Source organism: Botryllus schlosseri, chromosome 8 (genome assembly GCF_051294905.1).
Source record: "Botryllus schlosseri isolate E-star chromosome 8, Bs_hap1, whole genome shotgun sequence".
NCBI classification, from domain to species: Eukaryota; Metazoa; Chordata; class Ascidiacea; order Stolidobranchia; family Styelidae; genus Botryllus; species Botryllus schlosseri.
The window spans coordinates 12,705,234-12,721,758 of record NC_137243.1 but is presented as its reverse complement, the minus strand read 5'-3'; the positions used below and the strand labels follow the sequence as shown (position 1 = coordinate 12,721,758).

The following is a 16,525-nucleotide window of genomic DNA, read 5'->3' as shown; positions in this document are numbered from 1 at the left end:
AACTATTCCTTTTCCATCTCTCCATCATAGACCGATCGAGAAATTCACTTTCTACTCGTAATGAAAGAAGACCTTTCGTTCTTTGAATTTTCTGCTTGGGTCGCTATCGTTATGTAGCCGAGTGTTGCCGCGTAACGGATATCTGCTTTCAGTTGCAATGCGTTGAAGGTCATTGCATGATGGACAGTACGCAAATAGCCTGAATCTATTTAGAAGTAGCGAAACATGGCTGATTTATGTAACTGATAATGCGAAATGAGTACTCCCTGTGCTTGTTAGTCTCGTATATATAATATATATAGTAGGAACAGTAGTACAGAAAAGAGCTCATAGCCTCATAGAACAGCGATGAATGTATCTGACGCTGACACGTGATCAGTATAGTAGGGTTATTGTCCTGCAAGCTAGTAAAGCTTAGAGGTGGTCAAAGTAGTCAAGAAAGCTACTCAAGTAGAAGTAGAAGTAGCGACGAATAAATCTACTCAAGTACGAGTAGAAGTACTTCTTCCATAAGCAACCTAAAATTACTTGAAGTGGAAGTAGAATTGACTGACTTTAAATCTACTCAAGTAAGTAAGTAGTTGTGAAAACGATCGTAATTCGTACACGTGTATTGTCAATACGTGCAAATTGAGCTATGCGAAAGGTGCCGAGCTTGATTCATATTGATGCATACCAGGAGGTATACAATTTTCAACAACATTAAGCATTCGTCCGCATCATGGGATGAAAATGATAGTATTGATATGAAAATGCGATACTAATCCTCTGTGTACTCGAACAGCACATTTTAGAAAGTATCATGGTAGGGCGCCCTCCCCCATATTATAATCCCAGTAGTGTAGTCGAAGAGCAATACGGAGAAGTTGTATAGGATATGGTGTAAACGACTTGCGCGATTAGTAAACGTTAATAAAAAATATGCCGGATCGTAAAAATGGCATACTGTGTAGTTTTATTTCCGGAAATTAAAGGCAATACTACACTTGCTTTTATACTTCAACATGGATGTTATCCAGACCAAAGAACTGATATTAATTAGTACTCAACGTATGATACTCGAAATTGAAAGTATATGATACTGGGAGTTGAAAGTGAAATATAAATACCACTTCTAAAAGCGGAACATGTATTTCATGTCTTTAGTCCAGAAAGTTTCGAAGGTTGGTATTCTAAAACAGCTTCAAAACTATAAATAAGTCATAGTCCACTTTTCCAGATTAGGACACGCCATGGACTGCTAGATTACGATATAAGTAAATGCTAGATTGCAAAACATCAGTTTAAAACGTTATGATGAGCCATAATATTATATACTGTGATGAAGTATTTGATATGGCGAAGGGAGACAATGCGGTGTGAACGTAACCACGCCAACCCGCTACCTAAATTATATTCACCGATACTGCCGTGAAATCATACTGGTCACCCCGTAGTCACTGAGCACGAAGCGCGACGAAAATTCTGGGCTTTACTCAAATTTTATGAAAATTAAATGTTGATGCTCCGTGGAAACAGCCCCGAAATTCCTCAGGCTATCTTCCTGATAAGAGGATTAAACTACTTCTACTTGACAAACTGAAAATAGCGAAAAGTAAGTAAGTAGATCACAAAATATTACGAAGTAGAAGTAGCGAAAATCAGATCTACTTGAGTAAGTACCAGAAGTAGAGGAAAACTACTTGAGTACTTCGAAAAAGTAGAAGTACTTCGTTACTGACCACCTCTGAGCTTAATCCCAATAAATTTGTTTCGAGGCAATATAGCTGCTGAATTTCTCGAAGAGGATGAATCGGCGTAATTTCCACTTCAGAAATCATCACAACTTTCCAGCATGGTACTAAAACATACCGCGGATGGGAATAGGGCGCAAGAAATAGTTTTCAACTATCAAGCGACATCACATGATAAAAGCATGATATAACGGAAAAATAAGCCTAAATCACAAAATGGAGTAGGCCCATATGAGCGCTTTCTTGACCTCCCTCGTTACTCTATTGGCAGATAGTATTTTACTTTCCTGGCATGACGGCGCAGATGCACAATTCGCCCAAAGTAATCCTTTATCCCAGCCGATTTATGAAAGTATATTTTGGTATCCGGATCAAACTACCTTCACAGCTACGCGATTCATTTTCTACTGCTTCCTGAGCATTATAATCGAACTCGCAAAAAGTATATCAACTACTATGAAAAATCAGCTCATCTTTATACTTGGATGATATTACCCGTTTCTATATACCTTGACTTTCCCTGCATAGGGTGTTATTTTAACTGTCAGAATAAGCGTGCACTCTGCACTCTGCACTCGCTATACTCTGATGCGCCATCGATTCGTCACGGTGTCGCGAAAGAGCATTTTATCGCAAAATATCCAAACACTCTAGCAGATAACATTTTAAAGTGTGCTTTAGGACTGTAAAATACGAGATAATAATTAGGACAGACAAATAAAGTTCTGCCAGAGAAAACATATAGCACTAACGTGTCTTGAAAACACCATGTAATTAACGTCAGCTTTTATTTCATCAATATATTTGCAGGTGATGAATAGTTAACAGGCGTAACTAATTGAAGAGTAATGAATGAATCGTGTACTTTCCGTACATGTGTTAGGCATAAATCGGTCTTGATAATCTTACATGTCAATGTCGCGTTTATGACTAATATGGCCTGGAAAGGCGACTTGCGCCATTACCTATTTGTCGATGCGCGATTTAAAAAAACGTAATATGGAATCTTCATGCTAAACTATTGCAATTTATTGCGCTGCGTGTGTACTGCGACCTTTTGTGTGAATACTAGGGGGTCGGTAAATTTAAATTTTGGAACAACTTATATTGCTTCGATAATGTTACGGAGGTTCGCTGGTGGATGATATTGAATCCGGTTGCTTATAGGATGTGATTCAAGACATAGAACGCATGTTGCACTATCATCCATCGATCAAGGTTTTCACAAGGAGATATAAAGCTATTGGTATCTCTGGGTTGTCAACTGCGATTCTGCCTAAGTAGGCTATCCCTTTCTTGATTTTCAAGGATGATTCTTGTCCTCCGCTTTAACTTCGCATAATCGCATCGCTGGAAACTATAGCCAAAGGCGCACTCGCATTTCATCTTTTCTAATCCTCTTGTGATCATACGTCAATCCCAGTAGGATGGCCGTCGAGTCAAACCGCTAGTCCAAGTATAGGGACTCGCAGCGATTTTCAGTAGGTGCTGCAAGAACCTTATGTACCGGCTAGCTAGATAAAGATCAGCCATTCAAAATTGTAAACTGCTCTTACAAACGTATAGTTCGCTCTAATATCAACTTGAAAGAGAATTTGATGTATTTGTCGTGGTGGGCATAGATGTATGGCATAAAATCAGAATACGCAATCTGGATTCACATTCACAGATATTCTTCACATAAATATCGAAAGGTTGCCCGGAAATGGGACCTTACTGGGACACCCAATTAAAATTACCTATAATCCAGCACCATAACACTTGTAATCGGAGAAGTAAGCAAAGGTAACAATTATAAATAATTGAAATAAATAAATAAATGGAATGAATAAATACATGAAACGAACAGGTAGGCCTATGTTTGGCAAGCTTGCATCAGTTGCAAAAGCAGCGCAGGTATCTGCACGCCCATTTTTGGAAGAATGGGTCCTCAATTGGGCGTGATCAGCCTGCCAATGGAGTTGGAATCAAGGTTCTCGACCTCGTCCTCTATTACGTAACAAGCATCGCCGATCAGACGAATGGAGATTCAGTCCGACTTGAGAGCTTGTTCTTTTTACTTGCCGAATCAGGCGTCATGTAAGGAAGAATTCCTGTAAAATTGTATTCGTTTAACAACGACCTTGTATTGCTTATTGTTCAAACGTATAGCCTACATTCCATCCGGTTATTATGCTTGATTTCGGATTATCTGAACTATATACAGACCGACCGGGTTGCCTTCGAAATGGATCCAAAAATAAGGGCAAACTAAAATTCCGTGAAATTTCGGAGCCTGCTGACTAAAAAAGGGTCATAGCTTTCGCCCAGCCCCAATTATGGATTCATTACCACACAGAGGCGGTGTATTCGGTGTGCTTACTGACTAAAAACGAAGTCAACAGTTTCTATCAGGTTTTTATAAGGACGGCATGACAACCATGCGTAGGAGATTCAATACTTTAATACTATCATGGACCTGATTTGCTTGCTTCGCTGGGGTCAAGGAGAAGGCGGAACAAACATATAGATGAGCAAATATGTAGCCACATAACCGCAATATATCACTCCCGCCAACCAGCACTCTCCATATAAGTTTGACCGCAGGTACTCACCGCTCCAGCGAAGAAATGCAACTAATGGTATCCATATGATGCTGCAAAGTATGAGAAGTACGATGACAGCCACGCCCCACCAAGGATACTCCGTATCCACGCTCAACCCTGCAATGAAACGAAATTCTAAAAATGCAGCATGGTTATTGAGGTGAATATATAATTCCCATGTCATTCGCGCTATATAATTAGCGGAGGAGACTGAAAAGCGCGGCAGTCAGTAAACATGCATCCCTTTTGTCGTATTGATAGGGTTGTCACAGCTGCCATCTTGTCGATTCCCACAATTTTAAATATAATGCGGGTCTTTTCGTGACACAGCTTGGGTCGGCTAAATGTGTGGTATTCATCGAGCACCCCATCAATCTTTGTAGGCTACTTGCTAGACGTTCAAGCCAACATGATGTTAGCATAAACCGATTTCTCTATTCCAATTCTTGTTTATCAGGTGTCTAGACCAGTTGACCTATTTCTATTAGAGTATTTAAGAAATATCGACGCATGGATTCAATTTTTCCCATACTATATCTTAAGCAAATACATTTTCATTTAATACCCACGCTACTTGAATGTCTGGCTGTTTTCGAAGATAGACTAGCCTATGTTTATAACGCAATAGTTGCGATTTTGCAACTCTAATTCGTGTGAGTATCAGCTGATAGCTATTTTAGTCCTTTACCTGTCTCATCATCGTACGATCCGTACGTAGGCGTATTGAGACCAAGCGACACCACGGAAGATATAAAAAGCACCGCCATGCATATCGGCGAAACCGCGTACCAGGTGACTTTCCAAAACCACCCCGGTGGCCCATTTCCCATCATATCATCCAAGTCTTTCGAAAATCTGAGAATGCAAAGGTCGTCAGTGCGTGTATACATATAAATACGGGTTCGATTCCACTCTTACCGTTCCATCCCATAGACGTAAACGACGGCTATGTTTTCGAAAAACGCTATCAGCAGCAGCGGTAGCGTTCCGGCGTACGAATCGAAGAGGTTCACGACATACATTCCCGATCTCAAACAGAAGATCAGCCCGACGGCGAAAGATACGAAGCATATGATGGCTGAAATAGTTGGAGGATAACGAATCAAATTTCCGTTACGTGTGGTCAAGGAAATGTTAATTCCCAACATCCTGTGCTTGCTCGGGGAGTTTATGATTCTTGACACAATGACTTAATGAGTACGAGTGATAAATTCATTCTTATATTACGTTGTTGCGTTAACCTCCGGATACGGTGTGACTATCCGTGATAAAATCTAATTTTTATTGTAGCCGGAAGAGAGTTGAATAACCTGTCTATAAGGTGACGCATGGTAATCCGTGACGTCACAACGAAGATGAAAGATTCGTCGTTGTGACGTCACATTGAGAATTTGAGTTGAACGCATGTGATTCAACCTTTGAAATCGCGGTGTGCCACTGCCCGCTATACCGACCGATATAGAAATCAGTGTTAATTGGATGTAAATATCGTTCGCAAGTCAAATATCGGTTTCATCGAATGGAATGTTGGTACATCAAAGACGTTAACTATATTTTGAACGGAAAATTTCCTGGATTCCCAACCAAATCCAAGTCACTCACCAACACAAATCTCCTTCCTAAGTTTGAGTCCTAAATCCTTCAGAGGAGTGATGATGCCTTCCATGGTCCCGAACATGGAGCCGAGACCCAAATTGATGAGCATCGAGAAAAACAGAACGCTCCAAAACGGACCGCCCGGCATTTTCGTCATGGCTTCAGTGAAAGCGATGAAAGCCAGACCGGGTCCGGAGACAGCCTGAAACGACAATAAGAACACGCTAGCACCATGAAGAAATGAGTTTGATCAGAGTTGTTACCTTGTCCAATTCAGAAGACATGCTGCAACTTTTGAAGTCCGTCAGAGACGTGTTCGTGTGTTCAATCCATTCCTGTACAAAGAATGTTGGCTACATTAGCTTCGGCAACGATAGTGTAATGTGTATACACAATTGTATATATAATGTCATTTAGGTGTCTTATTTCGCGTATAAAAAGTAATTGTTGTTGTTGTTTATTCATGAATCAAATAATTTATGAATAGCGAAGCTGTAAGACACCCCGTTATTAGGGTATACTTTTCTAGGTCACCTGTGTAATAGTCATAAGGTTAATAGCCCGATCTTAACTGCTATTTACACACATCCCATAGCAACATATGTGGATCAAGCGGTCTCTCACATATATTATAATTTTACACTATATTTTTCTGGGGTTAGAATGATGTGAATTCAATCTTGTGGTCGGTGTTGGTGTCGAGACTACAGATAGGTTAGTCATAAACGTTAGATTTCAACTCACTATTACCATCAAGCGGATAACCCGTATTATAGGTATGGCTTACGTTCAACATTGGCGACTGGTTAAGATGCATCGTGTTGTTTACATATTCGATGATTTCGTAGTAGTTGTCCGCGTTCAACAAGTTCAATACGTGCTTTAAATCGGCGGCGTCGTCGCGCTCGTTGAAAAAGGAATGGATGTGTTCGATATTCCTGAAATTATTTCCAGCAATGTCATAGTATATCGGAATTTAACAATTTGTAATAAAAGAGCGTTACCGTTCATTGCACTCCTTGTTCATGGCATGAGCTTTGAATCCAAGAACAGAGAACACTACGACTGAAGCGAATATGCTGGTGGCGGAATTAATGAGGGACACAGTGAGAGCGTCTTTGCGACAATTGTTCTTGAAGTCATTGTATGACGAATACGCTATTACCCCACCGAAGCCGAGGCCGAGCGAGAAAAAGATTTGGGTGGCAGCATCGCGCCACACGTTGGGGTCTTTCAGCTTTTCATACTAAAATATTGATAATAAGGATAATTATGTTAAAGCCTTCGACAAAGACACCTTCGTCACACTTACATCAGGCGTAACCATGTAAGCGAGGCCGCCAACGGCTCCATCTAGCGAGATAGCGCGAAAGAAGAATATCAACAGTACGAGATAAGGGAAAGTTGCGCTGAAGTACACCACCTGTAAAGGGAGTGAAGGTGAGCCCGTGATCTTTTCGGATACCGCGCCAATGATAACTGATTGCATATATCATCCGGACACAGAAAAGCAATGACAACACCTGCTGCGGTTAAGTTACAGTTCTACATAAAACCCACATTTTACAGCATCACAAAATTCAGCAAATTTATTGTAGCGGTTTGGTTATCCTCACCAGTCACCATCAGAATGCTAGCAAAGAATTCCGAGGACGAGCTGGCTAAATATATGACTGCTTTGAAATACTAATACACTAAAGGCTACACCACAGTAACGCCTTTTTCGGCCTATCTTCAAACCACAGGAAATTCTACGCGTGTGGGCAAACTGGCGACTATTGTATTGTTAGCGTGGCTGAACGGAATAAGCAGAATCTACGCCATGCAATTATATAGTATATTCATATTGAAATGAACCCGAATATTTTCGGAATTAGTTTCGTCGCAACCTAACCATACACTGCGACGAAACTATTCGGTATACTCTCGGAATGGCAAATTCACACCACAATTTCTAATGAAGTTTTTGAACTGGATGATACTATGATGCTGATGTCTCGAGGCGTATTCCGGGCGGAGCCGGTGTATAGTGACGTACCTTATATCCGCCTACCAATGCGAAACCGTTCCTTCAAAACATCCATACTCCGGATATTTTGAAGGTGACATAATAAAGTTCCAAAACCGCAGCAGTGACGTAATTTACGTCATGAGGAATGGGAATTTCACTATTCTCAAGGGTGTTTTGAAGGCTGAACCTTGATACGCCCCCGGCAATTAGCGTCTGGTATGACATTTCGGAAGTTATGACTCGCAATCTTCAATTCAAGATATTGAAGAGGTTATACGATTCCGCAATTGGGAATATGTAATAACTTCCAAACCGCGGTGGGCGTGCTGAGCAAATGGCGCCAAGCGAACACTCGCGAAGTCATGAATCTTTCATTCTTCGCGAAGATGAATAAGCCAGTCGTTAATGCTGCGTGAGACATTGTCTCTAAATAATGCTCACGTGCTGTCCCTCTGGTCCGTAGTGAAATAATGACCTTCGTGGTGAACTCCGGTGAGACTAATGACTGAGGCTAAGGGTTTACGAAGGTAAGAATATACTCCCAATGTAGCGTCGTTGCAATTGTTATGCCTAAATTGCTTGTGCGGATAGAATCCGCTTTGTGCCTATTCGACAGAAAGTCAGGCTTTTGTAAGTGATTAGATTTCACGCAACTAGTGGAAATGCAGCCTGTTCAGTGTTCAGTGTTCATTTTTTCGGTCAAGAGTTTATACGCTGTGACCACATTGTTCCAGCTCCAACATAGGATAGGAATCGATATCTCTGGGTGTCATCATGCTTTATGAGCTACGGAAAGGCCTAAAAATACTATCGATCTCCGTTACAACAGAAGAATCTACAAAGCTGTTGAAATTCTAGCTACGATCGTGACGTTGACCTGATGTCTAACCGCATATTACCTCCGGTAGAATACGAGGACCACGTAATGCCATGCCGTTATTGAATTTTCTCCCTTCTGGAGATTCCAATCTATAATCTACCTATTGTACTGCAGGCGAATTATGCGTCATACTTACAGCAGCCTATAATTCTTAGTCACAGTACCATTCATAGTCTCACAGTCAATGGGGTATCTATTGACAATATCAAGTTAAGAAATTCCATGTTATACGAAATTGAGTTGTAGTTCCGTCGAAGAAATGTGCATGTCATTCACATATTCATCTGAACATTTATCCCTGTATTGCACGGGTACAAATCTATTTCGTAAACATCGAAATCGCGGGAGGTACGTCAGTGTGATGAAGCAATGCAAGTACTCTATGCTTCGAAACCATACCTTTCCCGACGATTTGATTCCTTTAAAAGTTCCAGCGAAAACAATCGCCCAAGCCAAGAGAAGGCACAACACCAATTTCCACTCCGGGGCGCCGGGCTCCTCGATTGACGGTGATATATTTAGCGTATTACGATACCAAAAGTACGAGGTTGGACTTGAAATCGCGCATTCTTGAACTGAAAGGAAATAAGCCATGGACTTCCAGGTTGTGGAAAGTGTCGGAAAAATAGCATGGTGTTCTAGCTCGACGGAATACGATATTTGTTCTATCATATATGAGTGTGCTCGGAAAATGGGCGATTGGGGATTGATTGCGATGCTCGCGTGGAAAGAGATGTTATAACTCATCCCTGTCCTCATCAGTCATCTATTTCGTTATACATTTTCGCAAGTACTAATTCGCTAGTATTGCAGGTCCTGCCTCAAAATACATTGAACGTATGAAGAGCAAGTATCCTAGCTTGTTATAAGGTATACCTTCTGTGAAATTCCCGAGGTCATCTTCAACCACGGGGCAGCTTTCCCAAGGCAGGCTTCGAAACGAATTCAGAAAGTACAAACTTGCCCAGGCGATGATGACGTTGTAGTAAAGAGCGATGAAAAAACACACCTGGAAGATTTGAATAACGTTATCGAACCCTGTATTTCGAGCCGATAAGGAGTCCCCAAATAGATCGGTGGGCGTACGTCATTGATTAGGTGTATTTTTGGAACTGCGCGACGACCTTTTTCAACCTTATTAATGACGCAAAAGAAAATTTATCAGCGCTGTCCCCTGTTTAAGGTCGGATACGCCCGCATTCCACCCCTTCATGATAGCGGGATGAGGCATATCCTCTTCGAAATTGTATTACATGCATGTTTTCATTGTTACTAATATAAATTCAACGAATCGAAACTGAGTCCGATTATTGTAGCGGTGTGACTATCCAGCATCGATACCACCATGCCCGCAAGCACGTGGTATGAAATCTCGGATTGTGGAAGTAACGAATTAATTTAGTAAACAAAACATTTGGTATTAGACGATAAGTGCATTTACGATACAATATTGACTTGCATAAGATACAATCAGCTGTCGTAGTACCAAGGCTCAAATCTGGGATGATTAAAGGATAACATTAACGGCAATTACATATTCTTGATTAATGATATTTCGGTGCATAACTATAAAGAATGTAATCGCCTATACTCGGAATTACCACTTCATTACCAGATATTAATAGGTCACGACGGCGAATGATATGTATGGAGAGAATAAATAAGCGCAAATTCAATACGTGTTTTTGGTCTGTCATGAACTCTGCTAATCTATTGTATGAAATGACTTGACCTTTTAATGCTAAGCACGATAATATACTCACCACCATGCTCGCGATGCCTACGCCGCCGAGATACGGGTGGATATGATTCCACACTCCGACACTTCCTCTTCTGAGTCGTTGCCCGATAGCGATTTCCAGGTAAAACAATGGTATGCCTTCGATTATCATCATGATGAAGTAAGGAATCAGAAACGCGCCGCCACCGTTTTTCTGACACAGATACGGAAATCTCCATACGTTACCGAGGCCGACCTTGATAAAACGAATGTTCCATTAGCGATATATAAAACGCATCGATCCATATTTGGCGTATACATAAGCGCCGAATAGTATTGTGTATCACTCGGAAAGACTCAAGATGCGTCACCCCGGAACATGTTTCTAAGAACTATCTGGTGACAGGACACCTGTGCGGAATGTGAATTGAAATTCAGTTTATGACACGGATCGCGTCACGATAAACTATAGCTTCTATCCGAAATCTGATCTATGAATTTACGAATTCAGCTGATATTTACATGGACCGCTATAACGAGTAATCTCCAGGATATCCGTCACAATATATAGATTCACTACTGCTGGATTATAGATACGTTATCACTCCAGCGACGACAAGCTTCTGGGTACAGATGTATGGACATTATCGACAATGATAACCCCTGAACAACGTTCAAGTTGATGTAACCAGATTCATGTCCGCCATTGGTAAGCTTGCTCCAAGTTCGGGAAAAGTATCAAATCGACGGGTTCTAGGTCTTACTGCGAATCCAATCTGCGCGAGAAGGTACTGGATCTTGTTGTCCCATTGCGTCCGCGTTTTCTCTTTGTCTTCATCCATGTCAGGATCGGCAGGTACTTCGGTATCCCTCCCTACCAATGTCGCCGCTGAATCAGTTCCGACATTTTCTTCTTCGTCCATTGCTATTTGTCAGCAGTATTTGAATGAATATAACAGTTTAAGTAGCAGAAATCTATAGACAGAAGGAGAATGCAAGAAGTTTTTCGGATACAGTACCGCCAACAAGGCAGGTTCGTCAGAATCCAACTCTTTCCGTCCAGGACAGGAGGTGGAAACGAGATGTGATTCCTGGCGTTATATACTGACGAAGTCTCTCGTTTTGTCACACCTCCATCCGCGTAAACAACACCCACTGACGTACGGAATATACGTATGTGCGTCGTTCTCTTCTATTTTTACGTCTACTCTGGAGCTGTAATTTCTCCGGCATGCGCGATCAGCAGACTGAAGCACACTTCGGGTGTCATAATGTGACCTGTTAGTAAAATATTTCGTGCGCATATATGAAATGCGACGTATACTAACGTGAAACCACTGTATGCGTGAATATCATGGCGTGGGTGTCGAGTTCGTTTTGCAAAAACGCTTGCGAGCTGTCTCGAATTTTACTAAATTTTGTAAGTTTTACACTCTACAGGTTGGATTTTCCTGAATTTCTCTCAAGCTTGTTCCGCCGTTTCGTTGATTGTGATCATACATAGAACAGAACAGTCTGACCCTTTGCAATATCATCTGATTCCATCGTGGCCCGATGCAAATCATAATTTCCAAGTAGCCTGCACCGTGCATAATGCATGCTCGCAGAATTGGGGTGCGTGTTTTCCGTATAGTCACCATCGCATTCATAAACATTTCCCCTTCATGATTACATTCGAGGCGTTGCAGATAGGCTGCGACAGCTTATAATATTTACCGACCTAAACAGATTAACTCGAGGCCACGTTTTGTCGTCGCGAAATTTGATACTCCACATCCTTTTGCCTCCTTCCCATTCATAAAATGATGACAGGAACTTTCGTCATTCATTTTACGTCTGACAGGATGAAGTCATATAGAAACGTGTTGGCACGGGTATTTCGAATACGACGAATAAATGTAATACGATTTATCAACTTGCGTGTCACGCTAAAATGTTCAATGATATATCGTACTTTTTTTTCTTATCTTATCAAATATATTAAAATGTATCCTCAGTCACTCGTTTTCCACAACGGAAGAGGTTGTGTTACTTACCAACAGACATACAGCATCAAGTCTGTGGACAGCATGTTTCGGTATTATCAGTCCATCTTCAACAGAGTCGAAGTCATCGCGACTACTAATTTTTCACGAAAATTGCAATGTCATTTTGTTCGATAACAACGTGACGTTTGAGTCAATTCGCAAACAACTTTGAGCTTGATAGTTACAGTTACACATAAGCGATAACAGATGTTATATGTCGAAATTTAGGAGATTCGTCCGACGCTTTCCGGTGAGTGAATTTCTGACGATGATTGGAAGCTCAACAATACAGATTATCATGAAGGAAGCGACCATGATTTCAGACTTGTATTAAGGTATGACCGGATCGTTTCGGATTTTATCATTTCGCGTTTTATCCGGACGTATCAGGACATTGTTTCATTCTGTTAGAAAAAGTATCAGATAGCAAAATTTCCTATTAGAACGACCCTGTTGCGAATGTCAACAAGGTATGGATAATGATTCTCCCCGTCGGAAGCGAGTTGTCCGCTGGATCACACACATATATATATTAGGGTTGTCCAAAATTTGGAAAATCTTACAAATCCTCCGTTGCAATGTCTTATTCTATAGATTATTGATAAAAAAAACGACACTGAGCCCGAAAGAAGCTCACAGGACGGCCGTTAAGATTTCGAGCAAAGCGTTTGAAAGTTGCTGCTGAAGAATGGGCGTGCCACTGACCATAGAACGGCGAGAAGACTAGCAATCACAAAACCACGGCTCTTGATTGGCTAGTCTGCTATGCTTCAATGACCACTACAGCAGCAGCTTGCTGTGTAGGTGATCAAGGAGTCTGCTACCGGCGGCTATTCTGAAAGCGCATTTATTGTAGGTTGACAGATAATGATTTAGGATTAATTCAGGGTATGTTGCGGTACGAAATACATGATGAATAAACAACAGCTGCTTCACCAAAACGTCTAAAGCCAGACCGCTTTATTGTGAAGGGAACCGCCATAGCCCATATGCCTTGTTTTCAACGAGAGAAAGCATAGGCGCTTATGCAAGTAGAGACGGATTCCTAGTTCCAGAAAGAATATATCATTATTGAATACAAATATAAAGCTCAACAATCACACTGAGCTTCTTTCGGGCTCAGTGTCGTTTTTTATCAATAATCTATAGAATAAGACATTACAACGGAGGATTCGTAAGATTTTCCAAATTATGGACAACCCTAAATATATATATATATGATGTTCTTTGTCGCCTGCGCCATCGAGATGCTTCGACGACGAAGACGCGATACGATACGACCATAAGGTCACCTAGTCTGCACACTCGTTTTTTCTCGTGCATGCTATCCGTGGATGCTGAGCGCCTAGCAGGATAGCTGCGAATATCAGTTTTCGAGTCTTTGGTCGGACCCGCCCGGGGATCGAACCCACGACCTATCGACCAAGAAGCCGGTCGCATCACCATGGCACTATCTCGCTCGGTATAACCCGATCCAGTGGTTCGCAACAGGTGTGCCGATTAGACTATTCTTCTTCAGTATCCCTCTTGAATTCATCCTCCATCGGGTTAATTTTTGGACTTTTTTGTTATCACGCTGTGAGCACAGCGGCGCATAGGGAGGTCATACACCGTCAATGGCGGTGGAACGCCAACTCGCCTAAGTATAAAAGCATTTGGCCAGGCAAAAACTATACAAAGGCCATCACTTTGGCAATTCGACGGTGATGTTGACGTTTGGCCGAGGGTGTTTACCATTTTTCAAGTCACCCTCATCAGAACCAAGAGCTGAACAGTGTCATGATGTTGGTTGCAGTGTTGGGATCAAGTCACTACCTTCGAGTCACGAGTCAATTCGAGTCATTGCACATTTTGACTCGAGTCAAGTCAAGTCAATCGATTTTCAAAGGTGACTCGAGTCAAGTCAAATCACTCGATTTTTGGAGGTGACTCGAGTCAAGTCGAGTCAAGTCAAGTCAAGTCAAGTCACGAGTCAAGTCACAATTCAAGTCAAGTTGCCTTTTCGGAGTATGAGGCATGATTACATCATTGAATTTTGCTATATGTCTGAAATACATATTGAGTGGTCATTGATTCTGAACCGATGGACGGATATAGACTTGAATATACACGCAAAAAGAGGCTGCATCGCTCACATATTCGTAGAACTGTTAAGTAATTGCATAGCCTCAGTTTACAGTTACCAGCCAAAATAGAGAATAGAGAAGCGAATGGATAAGATGCAATACCCCTTTACAAATTGATATGATACAATTCGAGCCTACGCCAATGGTTGAGGACTATATAAACTATATTCGGATTCTATTTAAATAAAACAAGAGGTTTCGTTAAGGAAAGAACAGAGAACAGAAATAGACATTTTGCTATTAAATTCCTTTACTACTAGTTTACGACAACGTAAGCTTTAAGCTTCGATCACTTCGTTTGCGGTCAATTTATTTGTGAGAGAACAATGGAGGCGTTTCGCGAACAATCCGAACATATGGAAGATAGTGTGATATTTATCCTCACCGATTACTTGATGACTTGAAATTAACTCGTGAATTTTTCTCCGAGTCACGAGTCAATCCACATTTCCGATACGTCGAGTCAAGTCAAGTCAAGTCATTTTACCGAAGTGACTCGAGTCAAGTCAAGTCATACGAAAAAGGTGACTCGAGTCTGACTCGAGTCAAGTCATGACTCGAGTCATCCCAACACTGGTTGGTTGATGTTGGTTGATGACTAATTTTCCATTTCATTTATTTAGTCGTCCTCTTGCCAAATCTTGCACTCAGGGTAATCTTTGGTTTTTTAGGTTCATGGTGTTTCGACAGGATATTGCTTATAATGATTCCTGAAATGCTAACTTTCAGAACGTCCCACTTTCACTCCAGAGGTTTTGTATGACATCGCTTACGCTGATCAGATGGTGAAGAGGAGCCTAGATAAACCTTCCAACACGTGGCGAGATAGCGTGGTGGTATAATCCACAGCTGCAACTAGAGAGAGAGAGAGAGAGAGAGAGAGAGAGATATGATATTCTTTTTCGCCTGCACCATCGAGATGCTTTGACGACGGAGTTGCGATACGGCCCCAGGAGGTCATCTAGTCTGCGCCCCCGTTTTTTTTTCTCCTCCATGCTATCCGTGATCGCTGAGCGCCCAGCAGGATAGCTGCGGATACCAATTTTCGAGTCTTTGGTATGACCCGGCCGGGGATCGAGCCCACGACCTACCGCTCGAGAAGCCGGACGCATAACCATTACACTATCTCACTAGGGTTGCATTTAAAACAAATGGTTGTTTAAATCACTTTGTTTGAAACATGTTTTAAACAGTGTTTTAAACAAAGGCTCTTTAAAAAATAAATTCTGTTTTTTAAGTTGTAAAATTATGCCTTATTGTGTAAATACTTTCCAAAAAACATGTTGTATAAGCCTACGGACACGGACAATTACCACCCGATATAGCCGACGTATACCGATATCGGATGGCTGGAAGCCTCAACAGCAATAGTACAGATATTTCGTCAAATGAGCTATATTTACCCGATATTTTAAATTGTCAATGTCAATTCACTATGGCGTCATAATTGAATATTGGTGACGTCATGGCTTAAAAAACAAAAAAACAAAAAAAAACAATAAAAAACATGTTTTAAAAAGGACCTAGAATACTTTCTTGTTTACTTACTTGAAAATAGCTACTTCTACTTGCATACTTGAGTAGAAATTTAACGACCTAACTTCTCTTACAATACCAATGATGACTAATTTATATGCTATTATATAGTTATTAGTTTATTAGGCGACGTAATAGAGCTACCTAAACATGAAGATATCGATGACAATGTATAAAACTCCGCTTCGCAAATCCGAAAGCAGAGAAGGTATTCACCATATATAGAGATTCAACTTGATATCTTGGCCCCCGGGTCTCAAATTTTAACCGTGATCTCGCAAGTATACGATAAGGCGTAATTCACATATTTC

The 16,525-nt window shown here is 41.2% G+C and overlaps 2 protein-coding genes across 2 annotated transcripts in view; both read right to left on the bottom strand.

The window, feature by feature from the left end:
* Positions 1-16,525, bottom strand: part of LOC145444712 (inactive hydroxysteroid dehydrogenase-like protein 1) — a 186,542-nt gene that overhangs the window by 24,707 nt on the left and 145,310 nt on the right. The window lies entirely within an intron of this gene.
* LOC145444070 (sodium-dependent neutral amino acid transporter B(0)AT2-like) lies at positions 3,317-11,543 on the bottom strand. The gene is made up of 13 exons (XM_080321981.1): positions 11,290-11,543; positions 10,569-10,781; positions 9,682-9,814; positions 9,205-9,380; positions 7,227-7,337; positions 6,919-7,160; positions 6,702-6,852; positions 6,178-6,249; positions 5,921-6,116; positions 5,237-5,396; positions 5,007-5,173; positions 4,328-4,435; positions 3,317-3,826 (listed from the first exon to the last, which is right to left on the bottom strand). The coding sequence occupies exons 1-13, from the start codon at positions 11,446-11,448 to the stop codon at positions 3,747-3,749; spliced, it is 1,968 nt and encodes a 655-aa protein (XP_080178107.1). The 5' UTR covers positions 11,449-11,543; the 3' UTR covers positions 3,317-3,746.

Excerpts from the sequence above, each read along its gene's own strand:
- LOC145444070 (XM_080321981.1), bottom strand. The coding sequence starts at position 11,448 with ATGGACGAAGAAGAAAATGTCGGAACTGATTCAGCGGCGACATTGGTA. Across the intron at positions 10,782-11,289 it reads TCGCGCAGATTGGATTCGCA|GTCGGCCTCGGTAACGTATG; the intron begins GTAAGACCTAGA and ends CGTTTTATCAAG. Across the intron at positions 4,436-5,006 it reads ATCGTACGATGATGAGACAG|GGTTGAGCGTGGATACGGAG; the intron begins GTAAAGGACTAA and ends GTTTCATTGCAG.